The sequence below is a fragment of the Acinonyx jubatus genome, chromosome E1 (genome assembly GCF_027475565.1).
Source record: "Acinonyx jubatus isolate Ajub_Pintada_27869175 chromosome E1, VMU_Ajub_asm_v1.0, whole genome shotgun sequence".
NCBI lineage: Eukaryota > Metazoa > Chordata > Mammalia > Carnivora > Felidae > Acinonyx > Acinonyx jubatus.
Genome location: NC_069397.1, coordinates 24,021,750 through 24,041,436, shown reverse-complemented (window position 1 = coordinate 24,041,436; position 19,687 = coordinate 24,021,750). Strand labels below are relative to the sequence as shown.

General features: G+C 37.8%; 1 protein-coding gene across 7 annotated transcripts in view; it reads left to right on the top strand.

Moving 5' to 3' along the window:
- The window catches only part of GGNBP2 (gametogenetin binding protein 2), a 33,767-nt gene that overhangs the window by 5,669 nt on the left and 8,411 nt on the right, over window positions 1-19,687 (top strand). For 4 of the 7 annotated variants that reach the window (XM_027034298.2, XM_027034299.2, XM_027034297.2 and 1 more), the window contains exons 3-8: window positions 4,384-4,464; window positions 5,720-5,973; window positions 8,837-8,935; window positions 12,728-12,853; window positions 12,946-13,059; window positions 19,415-19,624. In XM_027034298.2, the coding sequence (XP_026890099.1) occupies window positions 4,384-4,464; window positions 5,720-5,973; window positions 8,837-8,935; window positions 12,728-12,853; window positions 12,946-13,059; window positions 19,415-19,624 (884 nt within the window). The remainder of the gene's footprint in view (window positions 1-4,383; window positions 4,465-5,719; window positions 5,974-8,836; window positions 8,936-12,727; window positions 12,854-12,945; window positions 13,060-19,414; window positions 19,625-19,687) is intronic. The other 3 variants (XM_027034300.2, XM_027034302.2, XM_027034301.2) reach the window with 3 other exon arrangements.

The window sequence follows — 19,687 nt, the reverse complement described above, 5'->3', positions numbered from 1 at the left end:
CCTGTCCATTGTTGTACCTTTTAGAAAGGATTCCCAATGCAGGTATTATCCCATTAAATAATACATATTTTTATTTAAAGTTTATTTGGAAAGGGGGTGGGCAGAGAGGGAGAGAGAGAATCCCAAGCAGGCTCTGCACCATTACCACAGAGCCCGATGTAGGGCTCCATATCATGAACCGGGAGATCATGATCTGAGCTGGAGTTAAGAGTTGGATGCTTAACTGACTGAGCCACCCAGACACCCCTACACTATATATATTTTAAAGGTCAGCTGGTAGGTCTCAATATGTTAGATTTGTTCTTTGATCTCTGCCTTATTATTAAAACAATAAAACATAGTTGATAAGAATAAAAATAATTCGTTTATACGGAGAATTTAGGATTTCATCTATGAACCAAGCAGGAGAGACCTTGATTTGGTTAAATAAGAGGCATTCTTTGTTCCTTAAATTGGCCGCTTTGATCTTAATTTTCTTTTTTATGGTGGCAATAGATATGTAATTGTTTGATACATTTGTACCAAACCTGTGAGAATGCAAATCAAGGTGTTAGTTGCTTACATGGTAGATTTTGAGTGTCCTGCAGTGTTCTGTTAAGTTACATGACTTTGAAAGTTTGTCCTACACCTTTATTCTGACTTGACAGTTCAGTTTGTGTTTTAAACCGTGTAGTGATTCCAGATAACATAATGTAAGTTAACTGTTCAGTACTGTTAACTATTTTTTATCTTCTACCAGTTTTCATGGATCTGATAATTGGGATTATTAATTTTTTAATTTAACTTTTTAAATTTACATTCAAATTATCATATAGTGGAACAGTGATTTCAGGAGTAGATTCCTTAATGCCCCTTACCCATTTAGCCCATCCCCCCCTCCTACAACCCCTCCGGTAACCCTCGTTTATTCTCCAAATTTAAGAGTCTCTTATATTTTGTTCCCCTCCCTGTTTTCATACTATTTTTGCTTCCCTTCCTTTATGTTCATCTGCATTGTATCTCTAATTTCGCTTAGCATAATACCCTCTAGTTCCTTCCATGTAGTTGCAAATGGCAAGATTTCATTCTTTTTGATTGCTGAGTAATACTCCATTGTATGTATATACCACATCTGTATCCATTCATCCATCAATGGACATTTGGGCTCTTTCCATACTTTGGCTGTTGTCGTAGTGCTGCTCTAAACATTGGGGTGCGTGTGTCCCTTCAAAACAGCATACCTATATCCCTTGGATAAATACCTAGGAGTGCAATTGCTGGGTCTTAGGGTAGTTATTTTTAACTTTTTGAGAAACCTCCATACTGTTTTCCAGAGTGGCTGCACCAGTTTGCATTCCCACCAACAGTGCAAAAGAGATCGTCTTTCTCCGCATCCTCGCCAACATCTGTTGTTGCCTGAGTTGTTGATGTTAGGCATTTTTACAGGTGTGAGGTTGTATCTCACTGGTTTTCATTTGTATTTCCCTGATGGTGAATGATGTTGAGCATTTTTCATATGTCGGTTGGCCATCTAGATGACTTCTTTGGAGAAGTGTCTATTCATATTGTTTGCCCATTTCTTCACTGGATTGTTTTTTGGGTATTGAGTTTGATAAGTTCTTTATCTATTTTGGATACTAACCATTTATCTGATACGTCATTTGCAAATATTTTCTCCCATTCTGTCGGTTGCCTTTTAGTTTCACTCATTGTTTCCTTCACTGTGCAGAAGCTTTTTATCTTGATGAGGTCCCAATAGTTCATTTTTGCTTTGGTTTTCCCTTGCCTCCAGAGACGTGTTGAGTAAGAAGTTGCTGCAGTCAGGATCAAAGAGGCTTTTGCCTGCTTTCTCCTCGAGGATTTTGATGGCTTCCTGTCTTACATTTAGGTCTTTCATCCATTTTGAGTTTATTTTTGTGTATGGTGTTAAGAAAGTGGTCCAGGTTCATTTTTCTGCATGTTGCTGTTCAGTTTTCCCAGCTCCGCTTGCTGAAGAGACTGTCTTTATTCCATTGGATAGTCTTTCCTGCTTTGTCAAAGATTAGCTGGTCATACATTTGTGGGTCCATTTCTGGGTTCTCTATTCTGTCCCATTGATCTTAGTGTCTGTTTTTTGTGCCAATACCATACTGTCTTGATGATTACAGCTTTGTAATTCAGCTGGAAGTCTGGGGATTATTAATTTTTTTTAATTTGAGTAAACACTGCTAAATATAATAGTATGGATCATTAGACTTTTTTGCCCATTTATTTCTGTTATTCTCACCAATTCATTTAGGGCCACCTAAAGCAGACCAGTGACCAGTTTTACTTAGTACTATTGGTAAAGTTAACATATGAAAGTGCTTAGAACAATACCCAGTGTAAATGAAGCTATGCTAAATGGCTTCCCCTCTTACTACTACTCTTTGGAGATATTAATAGTAATTAATTAACACTCTTGGAGACATTAATAAGACTATGAGAGGGAAAACTAGAGAGAAGTCGATAAACCTGAAATTCGATAATTGATCCTTGAACCTATGAGATTTGGATATATAATCTATATGAGGGAAGAAACTTCCAGAACAGTAAAAGCTATTGAGATGGAAGCATGTCTCTTGAGTACAATATAATGAATATAGAATTGGAAGCAAGGAACACTAATTTTTCTCCTCGATAATAAACAGTATATGTGCATTGTAATAAATTTGGGAAAGGTAGGAACACATAAAGGAAAAAGTCCTCTATCTTTTCGCTGCCTAGAGATAGGCCACATCTAATATATCATGTATTTTCTTTTTCTGTAAGAAAATGCACACATACAGTCATTTGAATCATTTTGTACCTGGAGTTTTTCGTTTTGTGAAATATAGTGGAGTCCTGGAGTGTTGAGTTGTTGCTTGCATCATTGTCCATCCCTCGTATCCGGTTGTCTCTACTTCACATATCCTGTACTCCCCCCCCCCCCCCCTTATCAAGTCAAGAAAAGATCAGTCTATTGCTTACACTTGTCTTTGTTGTTCAGTATTTAGTTTATTGTTAGAACAAGCATGTTTTAGGGCTCTCATGTCTAATGTGGAGGAAAAAGAATGGTTACCACTATTAAAAAAGCAGGTCTTTGTGGTGCTGGTTGGTGCAGGAGGAATTAGTTTTAAGATCATGTTCAACTGGTTGGGGTATTTGTAGTGTTTTGTTTTTGTCTCAAATGGGTCTTTTATTATGACTTCACTCTGTGAGTATGTAGGAGTTCGTGGTCCTTGTCATCTAGAAATAGAAGTTTGTCCTAGCACAGTATGTTTGATACCTTTAACAATGTTTTAGTTAAGATATCAATGTGTTACTTTATTTCATTGTTTTGAAAGGCATACTTTATTTGCCCCCACATTTTAATATCTCTGAAATTGGATGTTTCTTTCATTTGCTGACAGCTAACAGTTACAATGGCTCTTTCTCAGTGGTATGTAACTATGGTACTTCTCATAATCAGTGGTATCACAGATCAAGTGACATGTGCTAATTAGTAATTCCCCATGATCTTCCTCTGGTAGGGAATTTTGACATTTGAATAAATACCTTATATCATTTTTGTTCATAATCAGAGCAGACATTTAGTATGTGCCCGGTACTGTTCTGAGTATTTCATATATTGTGTGTATGGTCATTTACATTATAAAAAAAAACAATTTTTTTTTTTTTTTTAGTGTTTATTTATTTTTGAGACAGAGAGCCTGAGCGGGGGAGGGGCAGAGAGAGAGGCAGACATAGAATCTGAAGCAGGCTTCAGGCTCTGAGCTGTCAGCACAGAGCCCGACGCTGGGCTTGAACTCACGAACCCGTGAGATCATGACCTGAGCTGAAGTCAGACGCTTAACCAATTGAGCCACCCAGGTGCCCCATGATCATTTACATTATAAAATTTACCCTATTTTGTAGTTAAAAGAAATAGCTAAAAATATGCTTGTCTAATGTAAGATATCAGGTTATTTTACTTATTAAATGTTATTATTGGGCACTGCAACAAACACTTTTAAATGTAATTTAATCCTCACAACCTACTCTATGAGATCTTAAAGATTATTCCTTAAACTCATTTTACAAATGAGGAAGCTTAGAATCAAACAGGTTAAGTAACTTGCCAGAGTTACAACCTAGATTGTAAGTGGTAGAGCTGGGAGTTGAACTCTTGTTTGCCTGACTTTGGTGTCCTTGCTTCTAATTACTATACCATTTCTGGCTTTAGAAATGTGGATGACTTGAGTTTTTGTTTTGTTTTGTTTCTAACTTTTTTTTGACAGGGGGCAGGACCGGGATATGCAAATCCTGCTTTAGGGGTATATTTCTGTCCTAGGAGTTTATAAAATAGTTTGTAGCATGTGTTCAAAGAAGATAAAATAATTGATTTTCATTCTTTTGCATATTAAGATGGTGATGGAATTTCCTGACAACGTACTAAATCTCGATGGGCATCAAAATAATGGTGCACAACTAAAGCAGTTTATTCAGGTAATATTTTTAAAAATCAATGTTTTAAATGGTGTATGTGTGTGTTTTGAAGAGTCATTTAAAATTTTAGCTTTAAGTATTAATACCTAGGACTCTCTAGGCCTTAAGATTGCACTGAAATTGCTTTCTTTCACTAGTACAACAATGAATATATTTATGTTGCTGTTATGTGAAAGAGATTTGGTGATGTTATCATTTTCTGTGTCCCTAAGGCTTTAGTTTCACCAAGCCATCTTTGCTTGTTTTTGAAAGGTAAAGTATATAACTTTTTATTGAGAACTTGTTGTTTTCTTCTGTAGTGATTGATTGTTTGTTCAAGTAAAAAAAAGAAAAAAATCCTGTGCTGCAAATTTTATGATTTTTATTTAATTTTTTTGATTTCTATTTAATTTTTAAACTGTGATATTTTATGAAACCCTGTATGTAATCAAGATAATGGAAGGTAAATTGTTACTTCAAAATTCTTTTTCTACTTTGGAAAATGAAAGGTTGATGGTAACTGTGAGAAAATTCTTAGGAGTATCTTACTTTCCCATCCTTTTTTGGTAAAGCTGGAAGCATTATTTGTAGTATAACTAACTCCATCCAGGTAAAAGTTATTTACTAGAATTTTGCCCGTTTCTCTACAGCTGTGGTGAGATTCTCAGTCATTTTTCTACCTTGTCATAACCAACAGATAACATTCATATGCTGCACCAGCATTTTAGTTACTCACTGTAGGCTCCTACATGGGTAAAATAGGCCTTGTTCTTTCCTACTAATCCATAAAACACCTGCCCATACCTCCAGGTTGAGAATTGCTGCTGTACATGATCATCATCCTAACCTGATTCCTGTAGCTGAACATAGTGTGTTGTTAAAAGTTGAGAGGAAGACATGGCAAAGCTGTGTTGTTCCTTTATTTTCTGCCTTTTAAAATTTTTATTTCAAGTGAGTGTACTAAGCTTACTATTCAGTGAACAAACACTAAATTTCCAGATCCAGGGCTGCTTTTCACCATGCTGGGGCACATACTGTTTAGTCCTGACAGGCTAAGCAGAGTTTTTTATACCTTAATTGCCAAAACAGGAGCTTTGTGGAGCAAATTCAGTACACCATGGGGAAAGCCGACTTATTTTTCTGACTCCGTTGCAGATAGAGATCACAAGCCCTTTCCAGGTTGTACTTACTACACAAAAATAGGAACCAGAAGTAGTCAAGAGAAATTTTATGTCTCAAGGACTGTTCTTCAATTTTCTTTCTTTCTCTCTTTCAGCGACATAGTATGCTTAAGCAGCAAGATCTAAGTATTGCCATGGTGGTGACATCACGGGAAGTATTGAGTGCACTTTCTCAGCTTGTCCCATGTGTTGGTTGTCGTCGCAGTGTGGAGCGCCTCTTTTCCCAGCTTGTAGAGTCTGGAAATCCTGCCCTTGAACCCCTGACAGTAGGCCCCAAGGGAGTCCTGTCTGTAACTCGAAGCTGCATGACTGATGCAAAGAAGCTTTATACCTTATTTTATGTACATGGGTAAGTATAATCAATGAGGGGAAGATGACTTTGTTGGTAACACTGGTAGCTTTTTTACTAAATTTGGTAGGGGCAAAGCTTTGAGTTCAACTTGAACAATTTATTGAGTATCTTTTGTGTGCCAATGACTATATGGTTTTTGTTCTCTTATGAAGAAAGGCAGGCAGTAAGCAAATATATGATCTGTCAGGTAAGTTACAAGTAGAGGAGATGAGTGGTTGGATGGATTTAATACGGAGGATGATCAGGGAAGGCCTCTCTAATAAAATGACATTGAATGTAGACTTGAATGAAATGAGTAAGTAAACCGTGTAGATATCCAGGGGAAGGAAGAGAAGGAGCCAGCAATTGTAAGGATTCAGAGGTTGAAGTTTTCCTGGCCTGTTTGAAGAACAGTAAGGAAGCCATTGTGGCTGGAGCCAGATGAATGAAGGGAACAGTAATAAAAGACGAGACCGGGGTCACCTGGGTGGCTCAGTTGGTTAAGCGTCCAACTTTGGCTCAGGCCGTGATCTCACCATTTGTGAGTTCGAGCTCTGCATTGGCTGCCTGCTGTCAGCACAGAGCCGGCTTCAGATTCTCTGTCTCCCTCTCTCTGTGCCCCTCCTCCGCTCGCACATGTGCACACGTGTTCTCTCTCAAAAATAAACATAAAAGGGTGCGATCAGAGGAGTAATAAAAAGCCTACTTATGTAGTGCCATCCTGAGTTTTTGTTGTTGTTGCTTTTTTAATGTTTGAGAGGGAGAGGTGGGGTGGAGGAGGGGAAGAGAGAGAGGAGAGAGAATCCCAAGCAGGTTCTGTGTTGCCAGCACAGAGCCTATCTTGGGGCTTGATCCCATGGACCATGAGTTCATGATCTGAGCCGAAACCAAGAGTGGGACAGTTAACCAACTGAGCCACCCAGGTGCCCCTTTTATTGTTTTTTACTCTAAGTAAGACTGGAAGATTTGGGAGTGTTTTGAGTGGAGGAGTAACATGGTCTGACTTGAATTTTGGTTTACTTTGATCTCTGTGTCAAGAATAAGTGGAAGGGTGGTTGAAGGGCAGAGAAATAAAAGCTGTTTAATAGTCCATGCAAGAGATAATGATGACCAGTATGATGGTCACAGAGGTAATAAGAAATGGTTGGATCCTGGATATATTTTGAGGAATGAGCCAGTAGGATTTTTTGGATAGAATGGATATGGAGGAAGGCATCAAGGATGATTCTCAGATTTGGGATCTAAAGAATAGGACTGGGGTGCGTCGGTGGCTTTGTGGGTTAAGCATCCAACCCTTGATCTCAGCCTCAGGTCTTGATCTCAGGATCAAGAATAAAGAACAGGACAAATGGTTTCCATTACTGAGAAGGGTAAGACTAGGAGGAGCAATTTTGCAGAGCTCACTTTTGGACATGTTAAGTTTGAGATACCAATTGGACATCCAGGTGGAGTTTAGAGAGGTCTGCTCTAGAGATAAAAACGGTGTCATCAGCGTATGTATATCATATTTAAACTATACATACAGTATTTGAGCTATATGTATGCATACGTACATAATTTAAACCCATAAGATCAGATGGTCACCAAAGTGTGAGTATAAATAGGAAAAGAGAAGAGGTCTGAAGACCAAACTCTGTTTAGAGGTGGTGGTAGAGACTTTGGAATTTTACTCTGCCTCAGAAAAGCGTTGGAACATTTTTGAACAGAGAAGTAACATACTGTGATTTTTGTTTTGAAAACATCACTCCAGCTACTAAGCCTAGAATGTAAAGGCAAAAGGTGGAAGCAAGGAGACCATTTGGGAGGCCAGCTGTTGCAGTTGGCTGGGTGAGAGAGACGAGTTGGACCAGAGTGGTAATGGTGGAGGTGATAAGTGGTTTGATTCTGGATATATTCAAAAGTTAGAGTTGACAGGCTTTGCTGATTGGTTGCATGCAGGGTGTGGATATTAGCTGTACGCATTTCTATATTTGCACAAAATTTTTGTTGATGGCTTTTCTTTTTTTTTTTTTTTTTAGAATTTTTTAAATTTTTTATTCATTTTTGAGAGAGAGAGAGAGAGAGACAAGAGTATGAGCAGGAGAGGAGCAGAGGAAGAGGAAGACACAGATTCCGAAGTAGGCTCCAGGTTCTGAGCTGTCGGCACAGAGCCCGATTTGGGGCTCCAACTCTTGAACTGCGAGGTCATGACCTGAGCTGAAGTCGGATGCCCAACCGACTGAGCCACCCAGGCACCCCCTATTGATGGTTTTTTTCTTATCAAGGATAGTGCTTATTTAGGTAATGTTTGCACAGGGGAAGATGGTTGAGAGATAGCAATCAGTCATAAAATATTTGAGTGTTAGGCACACTGCTGGATACAGTGCAGATGCAGGGGTGAATGAGACAGATACAGTCTAGGGGAGTGAGTACATTGAATAGGACAGGTCTCTTCCAACATACTGACAGCCTGGGAATGGAATGGAGAGGACAAGTATACAGACTCTTCTGGGTTAGCATTTGTTTGATGAGAAATTTTCAAGGTAAGGGATATGTCTACAATACTTCAAACATACTTCTCACTAAAAGGTAGTAAGTAGAAGGGGTGCCTGGGTGGCTCAGTCGGTTAAGCATCCAACTTCAGCTCAGGTCATGATCTCGCAGTCCATGAGTTCGAGCCCCACATCAGGCTCTGTGCTGACATCTCAGAGCCTGGAGCCTGCTTAAGATTCTATGTCTCACTCTCTCTCTGCTTCTCCCCCGCTCATGCCCTGTCTCTCTGCGTCTCTCAAAAATAAGTAAACGTTAAAAAAAATTTTTTTAAAGGTAGTAAGTAGAGATTTTGAAAATTCTAAAGACAAATGAATGTTAATCAGACTTTTAATGATTTATTTTTGATTAGGTCCAAACTAAACGACATGATAGATGCTATTCCAAAAAGTAAAAAGAACAAGAGATGTCAGTTGCACTCCTTAGATACACACAAACCAAAACCTTTGGGGTAAGTAGAATCAACTATTAAGATGCTTTGTGATTGTTAAGATTGTAAATGTTGATCGCATTTAGTAGAAAGAAAAAATATTCAACTAGTTTATTAGTTACACTATAACATAGGTTAAAATAAATCTGTCTTCTAATTCTATACAGCCTTTTTGCATTGAGACTGTGTAGGGTAGGGTCTCAATATAGGTCTGATTTTTTTCTTTTGAAGTTTTTTTTTTCCTTCTGTTAAATATATTACAGAGGAAGGAGGTTGGAGATCTTTATGGAAATTTATTTAGTTAATACTTTTTTCAAAGTAGTGATATATCATTTTTTGATCTATATGATAGTCATAATGTATAAATTATTTTTCTTGTCTTTCTTATCTCTAGGTCTCCCTAATAATTTATCAAGGATTAAAAAAAAGCCTTGGATTAGTTGTAATCATATGCATTTATGCAATTTGCAGTTTTCTTCTTTTCTACAATGCCCAGGGCTGCTTTTGCCCCCATCTCCCAGCACGTTGTCACATTTACTGCTTACAAAATTGCTTGAGGTTGAGAGTAGTGAAAGCCATGAAATTTGAAGGAGGTTTCTAAGAAGTAACTTTTGTTTTGAAGTGAATGGGATGGTATGAAAACTATATTTCTGAATTACTTAAAAAAAATTAGTTTTTTAATATCTTGTTGGTATTGTTGATATCATTGTTGTGTAGATATTTTTCTTCCTGATAAAAAGACCTGAAAGACCAGGTAGTGGTATGTTAATAATCTATTAAGAATTTTTTTCCCCTATACTCAGAAACAAATTTTTTAAAAATTTTATTATGAAAACTGCCAAACATATAGGAAAGTAGAGAGACTATTTAAGAACCGCTGCCCCCACTTCCCAGATATCTTCACCCAGACTCAGTAGTGTTATCAAGATTTGTCACATTTGTTTTATTTATCCATCTTTTTCTTTCAGAAGTATTTTAAAATAAGTCCCAGGCATCATGCTATTTTACTCCTACATATTTCTACATCCATCTCTAAACACGTGGACATTTTTTTGGTAATGACAGTGCCATTATAACACTTAACAAAATTAACTATAATAATCTTAATACCCAGTTTAGATTTTCCCAGCTGTCTCTAAAAATGTCTTCTTACGTGGATATGTTAGAATCAGGATCCTGACAAGAATCCCCAACTGCATGATATCTCTGTGAGACTTCTCTGAACTCAGGAAAGCTCTGTACAACCTAAAGTGGTTATCTAAAGAAAATTGTTATTTTATGTACCTTGTTTACCAATATCTTTATAGAGATTTCCTGACTTTTTGAAAGTAAAATTCAGTCTAATTTTCTCATGAGACAGTAACCTTTACCTGAATGTCTTGTTAGCCAAAGCCACAGAGTTGTATTGTATTATAAAAAGACTGTCTTCTGGGTTTTTTTGTTATGAATATTCTTCATTGAGGAACCAAAGATCAATAGACATCTCAATATCTTACATATCTGCTCATTGCCACCTTCCTTCAAAGATCAGTTCTTCTACTTTTGCTCTGGATTCCATCTCCTCTTGTTCTCAATGACTTTGCTTTATCATTAAGTTTATTATTAAGTTACCCACTTTTGTTAAATTGGCATACAACTATGTTTTCCTGTCGTTTGGTTTAAAACAAAAACCAAACCTCCACAAACTTCCTCACATTCTCCTTCAGCTATCACCCTGCTACATCAGAAGCCAAATGTTTTAGAAGGTGGTTTGCTGAGTTATGGAATCAGTATGAGTTGATCTTGAGCACTGTCTCCTAAGGTAGCTTCAGTTATTCCCAGAAGTATGGATAGCAGGCCAGGGAGTACAATATACTTAGCCAAGACTCCCTCTCCTCCACTTTGGATGGTTCCGCCATTGTATGCTACCGTGACTCCATTTTACATGTTTGCATTGTTACCCACCGCCCCCTTTCTGTTAGACTTTCTCCAGGGAAGTGTTAACAGTTGATTAGGTTATAACCTAATCAGTGGCAACAATCCAGCTCAGCCTTCTGGAGAATGTTCTTGTATCCATGCAAGTAACCCCAAGTTATTGTCTGGCTGGGAGTAAGTTTGAGATCCAAAGGAAAAGTTTAGGCTACACTTGTAGGCCTGTAGCTGATGACTGAAGATTATCTTAGCGGTATTTATAAAATCTACCTATAGAGAGAGTAGAGTAAGAGAGAAAAATGCTGAGGAATTTAGTTTATTGGTAGAAAAGAAGCCAGTAAAGAAACTTGAGAAAGAGTAGCCAGAGAGGTAGGAGGAAGCCAAAGGAAAAGAGTGCTTCAGGGGGACTCTGGTCAGTTGTATTGAGTGCTGCTGAGTCATCAAGGACCCAGAAGTGTCCATTGGATATAGCAACACTGTAATAATTGGTGATCTTGATGAGCAGATCTGCAGTTGAATGAAAACAATCCAGATCAGAATGGGCAGAACAGTGAATGCAGTCTAAGGTGTAATGGATTAATCTGTGAGTGGAAAGTGTAGGAGTGCAAAGATTTCTTTCTCAGAAAGCTTGATCTTGAAAGGAAGGAGTGATATAAAGACATTCAGCTGAGAGAGACTGTGGATAAAATTTTGATTTGAGCTGTGACATTTTTTAAAAGTATTTTTTAGATTAATGCTTTCATGTTCTAATATAATAGTCATTCCCCAGCCTCTGATTTCATGAGCCTTTTTCTCAACTGTGAGAACTTGAGTTTGAGGGTTAATCAGTTTTAGGAGATTATGGGTCACTCAAGCACAATTAGAAAAAGAGGAAATATGGAAGTCAAGAGTGGAAGGATGGAACATGGAAGGCAGAGCAGTGGTTGAGGTTTTTGTTTCAAGTTATATTGCTGAACCTTGCCTGAGCCCTTGTGACAGGGAATAGGGAGCTGCATTGTACATACGACCTTAGATGGTGGGCAGGGAGTTGAGAAATACCTATTTAGCTATATAGAGTAGGTTAAGTAAAGATTCAGAGGTTTTTCCATCTCGGGCATCCAAGGTAATGAATTCCTAGGACTGTAGTGAGACCTGCAGAACAGGCAGGAGCCAGTTGTTCAGAATCATGAAATACCAAGAAGACTGTCATTGAATGGAATATAGACACACATTTCTCCTGGAATGCGCGTCTGCAACAAAGCAAAATGCATGACCAGCGCTATACTGAAACCTGTGGGGGAAGGAGAGTCTGGGAAATTTTTAGTAATTTTTAAATTATATGTATAGTATTTACTGATACAAGTTGTATAAAGTGGTCATCTTCGTGTGCTATCTTTATTTTAGTATATATAAAAATTTGTTTACTGTAATTAGATTAATCTGTGATTTTTTTTTACCCCTAGCTACTTATAAATGTGAAGGTAGATAAGAGTTTTGTTGCCATGGGTTAGCTATAAAATCACATTAAGTAGATCAAAACTTGTTAGAATTTATAATTTTTGGAAGATTGATCCATTTTATAGGTGAAAATGTAATATTTTTTAGCCCTGTTGACTTTAAAGCATTCCAAGTAGATTTGCTCATAAAATGCTTAGTATCGTAATGAGATGTATCTTGATAAATGTAAATGTTAAGTTGTGTCAGATAAATTTAATAGTTGAGCAAAAATTTATATATAAAGATATGAGCATATGTTTAACATTTTAATTTGGTTAAAATTAATATGTAATTATATACAAATTTGCAAACTTAATCTTCTAATAATATAAGTATTAAAGAGTTCTTGATTTTAATTTAGACTATAGAAATTATTCCTTCAGATTATCTCAGTGTCACTAAGCTTTGTACTATACTGTACTACAGTGAAGGGAGCAGTAGCAGTGTCAGTTCAGAGAAGTTAAGTACAGATAAGAGAAGTAGTGAAGACCACAGAAAGGACAGCAAGTGTAGGATCATTTTCCATTATGGACCTTTCCAGGGAACAGCCAGGTAAAATCAAGCAATCCTTTACTCTGCCTTTTTTTTAAATGTTTTACCCTTATATATTCCTCCTTTTCACTAATACTTGTTTCTTTCTGCAGAGGTTGTTGGATGGACGTCTGGGAACTAATGTCCCAAGAATGCAGGGATGAAGTAGTTTTAATTGACTCTAGTTGTCTCTTAGAAACACTAGAAACATACCTGCGAAAACACAGGTAAGTCTTGACCTTTAGGTCATCACAGTATAGTTGGAAGGTGCTTTAATGCCCTCTTGGTCATCCAAATTGACCTGTCGCCTCTTCATATAATATCACTTCAGTCTTCCCATTAATACGTGGTACTAAGCAGAGCTTAATGTTAGGGTAAGCAGTTCCTTTATGGGATGCCTCTTAGTGTTATGTTACCCTTCTTATGTTGAACCAGCATCTCCTCTTTCTGTAATTTTTACTTTTAAATTTTATTGGCCTGTTAGTTCCAAGCCAGTAAAGTGTGCCTAATTGAGTAAAGTGTACTTAATCACTTTGGAAACTCTAGTATTCCTTGTTTCCAAATGATAGAAGCATTTCATGTTGTCATTTTAAAAATCAAAGTTTAATTTAGCAGCTTTCATTTAGTAATATTTTGAATTATTTCTTCTATAATTATTTGTCAAGACCTAAAAGTAGAGCTGGAATTTGTGTGCTTCATGTACTAAAAAAGTAACTTCAGATTTTTCTTTTTAGAATACTACTTTACAAAGGAATTTTCTAAGTGTCATTAACATTTGGAAATTCGTAGGGAGGGAGAGTGCAGTAGGAAAGGAAACTGGTAAGGGAACCATCTAGAGATGGTGTTCTTGGGGGGAGTTGTACTCTTTTTAGATAAATTTGTCACATGTATGGTGTATGGTTGTGTGTTTTTTGACCTGAGAGAGAGAGAGAGAGAGAGATAATTAAATGTAAATGATAAAAAACTGGCATTTATCAAGACTGGTGTTTATATGGCAATGAGGTAATGACTTAACCTACATACTAAGGTGTTTTTTCACTTACAATATTTCTTGTGAATTTGCCTTTTTGCTTTATTATACCCAAGAGAGTAGAGAATATGTCAAATATTTGGAGTTTTGTAGGAGAGGTATTATAGAGACCCAAAACATACTTAAATATATAGGTCCATATTAGAGTCTTTCTTTCAATATGAATTGATCATTAAATATTAATTGGTCCATCCAAAAGATAGCTTTTTGGGGTAGTATATTACTAGTTATTAGAACTAATCTTTTGGAGTTTCCTGTAATGGTTGTATATGTTTCCTGTATCTGGATGGCAGTGTTTTGTCTAGAAGAAAGTGGAGTCTGTTTTATAAATATCTGAAGGGTGGGGAAAAAGTACAATTAAGAGAGATTGCTTTGAATCCTGGGTTATACTGATTATAACTTTGTACAAGTTACTTGACTTTTCTGTACCTCAGTTTTTTTCTTAAGACAAAAATAATGATAGTACTTAATTAATTGTAGGATTAAATTTGTCATGGGGACAGATGATACATAGTCAGGCTTACTTAGAACAGTATCCGGTACATAGTGTAAGCACATTAGTGAATGTTTGCATGCAAGATTTGCAAGTTCTTATTCCTCTGTATCTAGTTCTTGTTTTAGGTACAGTTTGAGTTTTTGAGATGTGTAGAATCAGTTGAGAATGATTTCTAAATGTCTAAATAATGTACTTTTTTTGGCAGTTCTATTTAGTGGACTTTTCTGAACACTATAACGTGCTCAGAAGATTTGGTAACACAGAAGATTTGATAAGATTTGATAACACTAGCCATTTAGGTATTAGGGTAGCATGTTATTAGAAATGAGGTGTTAAGAAACTGTGAAACCTCTGCCTTAAAATGTTTTTTACATTTATGTGCAAGGTTACTTTTGAAAACGGGAAAAATCACTTTCATTCTTACAGCTACCATATAGTATTTTTAAATTGCTCTTTGCTTGTATTAACTATGGTTATATGCATACATACATTAATCAACTATGAGAATTTAAAGCAGTAAAATATGGGAGAAATATTTCAAGTTTTATTATTGCTGCTGAATGACATTTAATCATTTATTTACCTGAAAAACCATTCATTTACCTGAAAATCTTTTATAACCTGAAAACATGGAAGTGTTTGTTATTTCTGCATTTAAGTCTATTCTCTCCCTCAAGGGGAAGACTTTTTAATTGTGGTTAAAAAAAAAACACCACAAATTGACTTCTTAAACAGTTTTTAAGTGAACATTAAGTGGCATTTAGGTTGTTGCCCCTGTATCTTAGCTATTTCTAATAATGATACAATGAACATGAGTGTAGAAATATCTCTTTGAGATCCTGTTTTCAGTTCTTTTGGATATATACTCAAAAATGGGATTACCAGGTCATATGATAGTTCTGTTTTTAATTTTTTGAGGAAATGCTATACTGTTTGCTATTATTGACAGCACTATTTTACAATTTCAGCAGCAGTGTAGTGTGCAAGGGTTCCAGTGTCTCCACATCTTTGCTAACACATGTTTCTTATTTTTTTGGAGTGGCCATACTAATGGGTGTAAGGTAGTATTGTGTGGTTGTGATTTGCATTTCGCTAATGATTAGTGATGTTGAACAACTTTTCATGTGCTTGTTAGCCATTTGTATATCAGGAGAAATGTCTATTCGTGTCTTTTGCCCAGTATTTAATTTTTTTGTTGTTATTATTGAGTTGTAGGCGTTCCTTATACATTCTAGATATTCACCCCTTATCCAGTATGTGGTTTGGAAATATTTTCTAAAAAAATTTCTTTTAGTGTTTATTTTTGAGACAGAGAGAGACATGAGCGGGGGAGGGGCAGAGAGAGGGGCAGTGTTTTTGGAGCATTAATGAAAGTGCGATTTGACTTGTCAACATTATTGCCTGTGTTTACTAAGTGGACTTAGAGGGGCGCCTGGGTGGCGCAGTCGGTTAAGCGTCCGACTTCAGCCAGGTCACAATCTCGCAGTCCGTGAGTTCGAGCCCCGCGTCAGGCTCTGGGCTGATGGCTCAGAGCCTGGAGCCTGTTTCCGATTCTGTGTCTCCCTCTCTCTCTGCCCCTCCCCCGTTCATGCTCTGTCTCTGTCCCAAACATAAATAAACGTTGAAAAAAAAAATAAGTGGACTTAGAGCTTCTATATATCAAACAACTGCATGGCAGTGTGAGGGTAAATACAGTAAGAAGAATAAATCACAAATATGGGAACACAGAGGAAGGCTAATTCTAGTTATGGGAATTACAGAGGGCTTCTTTAAGGATGGACATGATTTAGGCAAATGGAGAAGGATGTGGAGAGGAGTGGGGAGGAAGCAGAAGAAAAAAAGACTAAAGTAAGGACACATAAGCTATGTTCAAAAGTAGTCCATTGTCTGTACAGTATGTACAGAAAGGCAGGGTAGACTGGGAGAAGCATGAGGGAGATGGGAGTCTTGGGAAATAAGTCTGGAAATAGGTGGGGTAAGAGAGGAAGTCACTGAAGGGCTTAATAACGAGTTGGAACTTTATTTATAGATGGGAGGGGTCTTGAAGCTGAGAGTGAGATAATCAGATTTGTTTTAAAAATTTTGTTACGAGAGATGCATTGGAGCTAGAAAAAATGCAAGCAGGGAAGTCAGGAAGCTTTTTAAAAAATTATCTAGGCAGTTTAAAACAGGGCAGGGGGGATCAGAAAGAACGGGCTGATGAGAGATGTAAGAAATAATACTGGTGTGCCTGGGTGGCTCAGTTAAGTGCCACTCTTGACTTCCGCTTGGGTCATGATCTCATGGTTTGTGAGTTTGAGACCCAGGTCAGGCTCTGCTCTTGGGATTCCCTTTCTCTCCCTCTCTCTGCCCCTCCCCTACCTGCAATTTCTCTCAAAATAAATAAACATTTTTAAAAATACTAAAAATAATAATAATACTTGATGCCATTTTGGCTCCACCCCTAAAAGAGGACCTGAGGAGAAGTTGGTAGTTAACTAAGGTTTTCTTCCTGGGTGACTGAATGGTGGTGTTCTCAACAGGTTTAGAAGGGAACAGTGTCGCCCTTAGTATCGGACAGGGAGTTTAACTTGTTGCCTATTACATATCTGTGACGTCCCCCCTTTTTCAGTATGAGTTTGGCCCTGAGGCAAGGGCAGAGACTTGAACAAGAGCTGTAGAGGTGAGAGGCACACATGTTGGCTGAAGCCATGGGAATAGAAGTCACCTAGGGAGATGAATTTAAATTAAAGAGATCAAAATTTCTTCATTCCACTACAGCTGATCTTCCCAGAGAGGCAACTATTTAATATTATGAGCCTGGCTTTTTTTTTTTTTTTTTTTTTAACCGGACCAAGTTCTTTCTTATTCAGGAAATCAAAGATAAAGAAACCAGAAATATGTCATCATCATCTACATTCACACTCTCTTGTATACCTTTTTTTTTTCTCTTCTACACTTTTGCCACATTATAAACACTTAAGTTTAGACCACGTTTTATTTATTTTTATTTATTTTGTTTTATTTTTTTTAACGTTTTACTTATTTTTGAGACAGAGAGAGACAGAGCATGAACGGGGGAGGGGCAGAGAGAGAGGGACACACAGAATCGGAAGCAGGCTCCAGGCTCTGAGCCATCAGCCCAGAGCCCGACGCGGGGCTCGAACTCACAGACCGCAAGATCGTGACCTGAGCTGAAGTCGGCCGCTTAACCGACTGAGCCACCCAGGCGCCCCTTAGACCACATTTTAAATAAATGTTTGTTTATTTGTTTATTGGGGTGGGGGAATTCCAAGCAGGCTCCATGTTCAACATAGAGTTCAATCTCAAATGCACAGGATCACGACTTGTGCCAATATCAGGAGTCAGACACTCAACCAACTGAGCCACCTAGGTGCGTGCCCCTAAACCACATTTTTATGTATATGTTGTCAATATTATGATTGTGAATTAAGAACATACTTTTTTCTTCAGAAATATGGGTGACTCAGTCTGTTGAGTGTCTGACTCTTGATTTTGACTCAGGTCAGCTCTGTGCTGACAGCATGCAGCTTGCTTTGTATCCTCCCTCTCTCTCTGCCCCTCTCCTCGTGCTCTTTCTGTCTCTATCAGAATAAATAAGTTTTTTAAAAAAAGAAGGAAATGGGGTGCCTGGGTGGCTCAGTCAGTTAAGTGTCTGACTTTGGCTAAGGTCTTGATCTCGCAGTTTATGAGTTCGAGCCCCGCATTGGGCTCTGTACTGACAGCTCAGAGCCTGGACCCTGCTTCAATTCTGTGTCTCCCTCTGTCTCTGCCCCTCCCCTGCTCACACTCTGTCTCTTTCAAAAATAAATAAACATTAAAAAATTAAAAAAAAAAAAAGGAATTTGACCTTTTGGAAATTATTAGTAACTAAAACTCCATGTGCCACTTTCCTATTCTTTTTGCCCCCACCCTCTTCCCAATGCTTATTAGCTAGTGGGGTGTTAAAATGTTGTAGCAGAATTTCAAATCAAGTTTTACTGACTGAAGATAGCAACTATTTTCAGAGGCTGAAGGGAGAGTGATTCTTTGAGTCATTGGTTTGTAGCTTCTTGTTTTATTTCTGACCTGTATGAATTGCTCTTGAAGTGATATGCTAGTCCTTGGCAACTATTTTCTGGAAATGTATGTTATGAACAAACAGTGTATATCTGCCTCATTCTTTTAGGTCCGTGTGTCTCTCTTGTTTAAAAATCATTTGCAGGGCACCTGGGTGGCTCAGTCGGTTGAGCACCCGACTTCAGCTCAGGTCATGATCTTACAATCTGTGGGTTTGACAGCTCAGAGCCTGGAGCCTGCTTCCATTCTGTGTCTCCCTCTCTCTCTGTCCCTCCCCTGCTTGCGCTGTATCTCTCTCTAAAATAAATAAACGTTAAAAAAAACTTTAAAAAATCATTTGCAAACGGGTGCCTGGGTGGCTCAGTCGGTTAAGCATCAGACTCTTTATTTCACCTCAGCTCATGATCTAAGGGTTTGTGAGTTTTTTAGCCCCATGTCGGGCTCTGCACTGACAGTGTGGAGCATGCTCGAGATTCTCTCTCCCTCTCTGCCCCTCCCTCCCTCCCTCTCTCTCTCTCTCTTTCTTTCTCCCTCTCAAAAATAAATAAGTATTTAAAAAAATCATTTGCAAGTGTGCCTGGGTGACTCAGTCGGTTAAGCATCCGACTCTTGATTTTGGCTCAGGTCATGATCTTGAGGTTTGTGATGTGAGATTGAGCCCCACATTGGACTCTGTGCTGACACTTTGAAGCCTGTTTGGGATTCTTCTTCCCCCCTCTCTCTGCCCCTCCCCCGCTCATGTCTGTCTTTTCCTCCCTCCCCCCCTTCAAAATAGACATTTAAAAAAATAAAAATCATTTGCAAATGGAAATCTAGCTGTACTCTGTAATCCCTAAAATTGTATATATCTTACACGTGTATGTTTTAAATGTGTGTTTGGAGGATTTTTTTTAATGCGCCATATGGGAGGGGAGTGTTATTGTCTAGTACACTGTTACATGCTTTACGGAATAATTATGCAGCCTTTTCTTAATTTTGAAGTATTTCTTTTCAACAGGTTTTGCACTGATTGCAAAAATAAAGTTCTCCGAGCATACAATATCCTTATTGGTGAACTTGATTGCAGCAAAGAGAAGGGCTACTGTGCTGCACTTTATGAAGGTTTGCGGTGCTGTCCACATGAACGGCACATACATGTTTGCTGTGAAACAGACTTCATTGCACATCTTTTGGGTCGTGCTGAGCCAGAGTTCGCAGGAGGGTATGAGTATGTAATTTGCTAGAATGGGCTATCTAGCGCTTTGCTTCATTTTATTACTGAAAGTTTTAT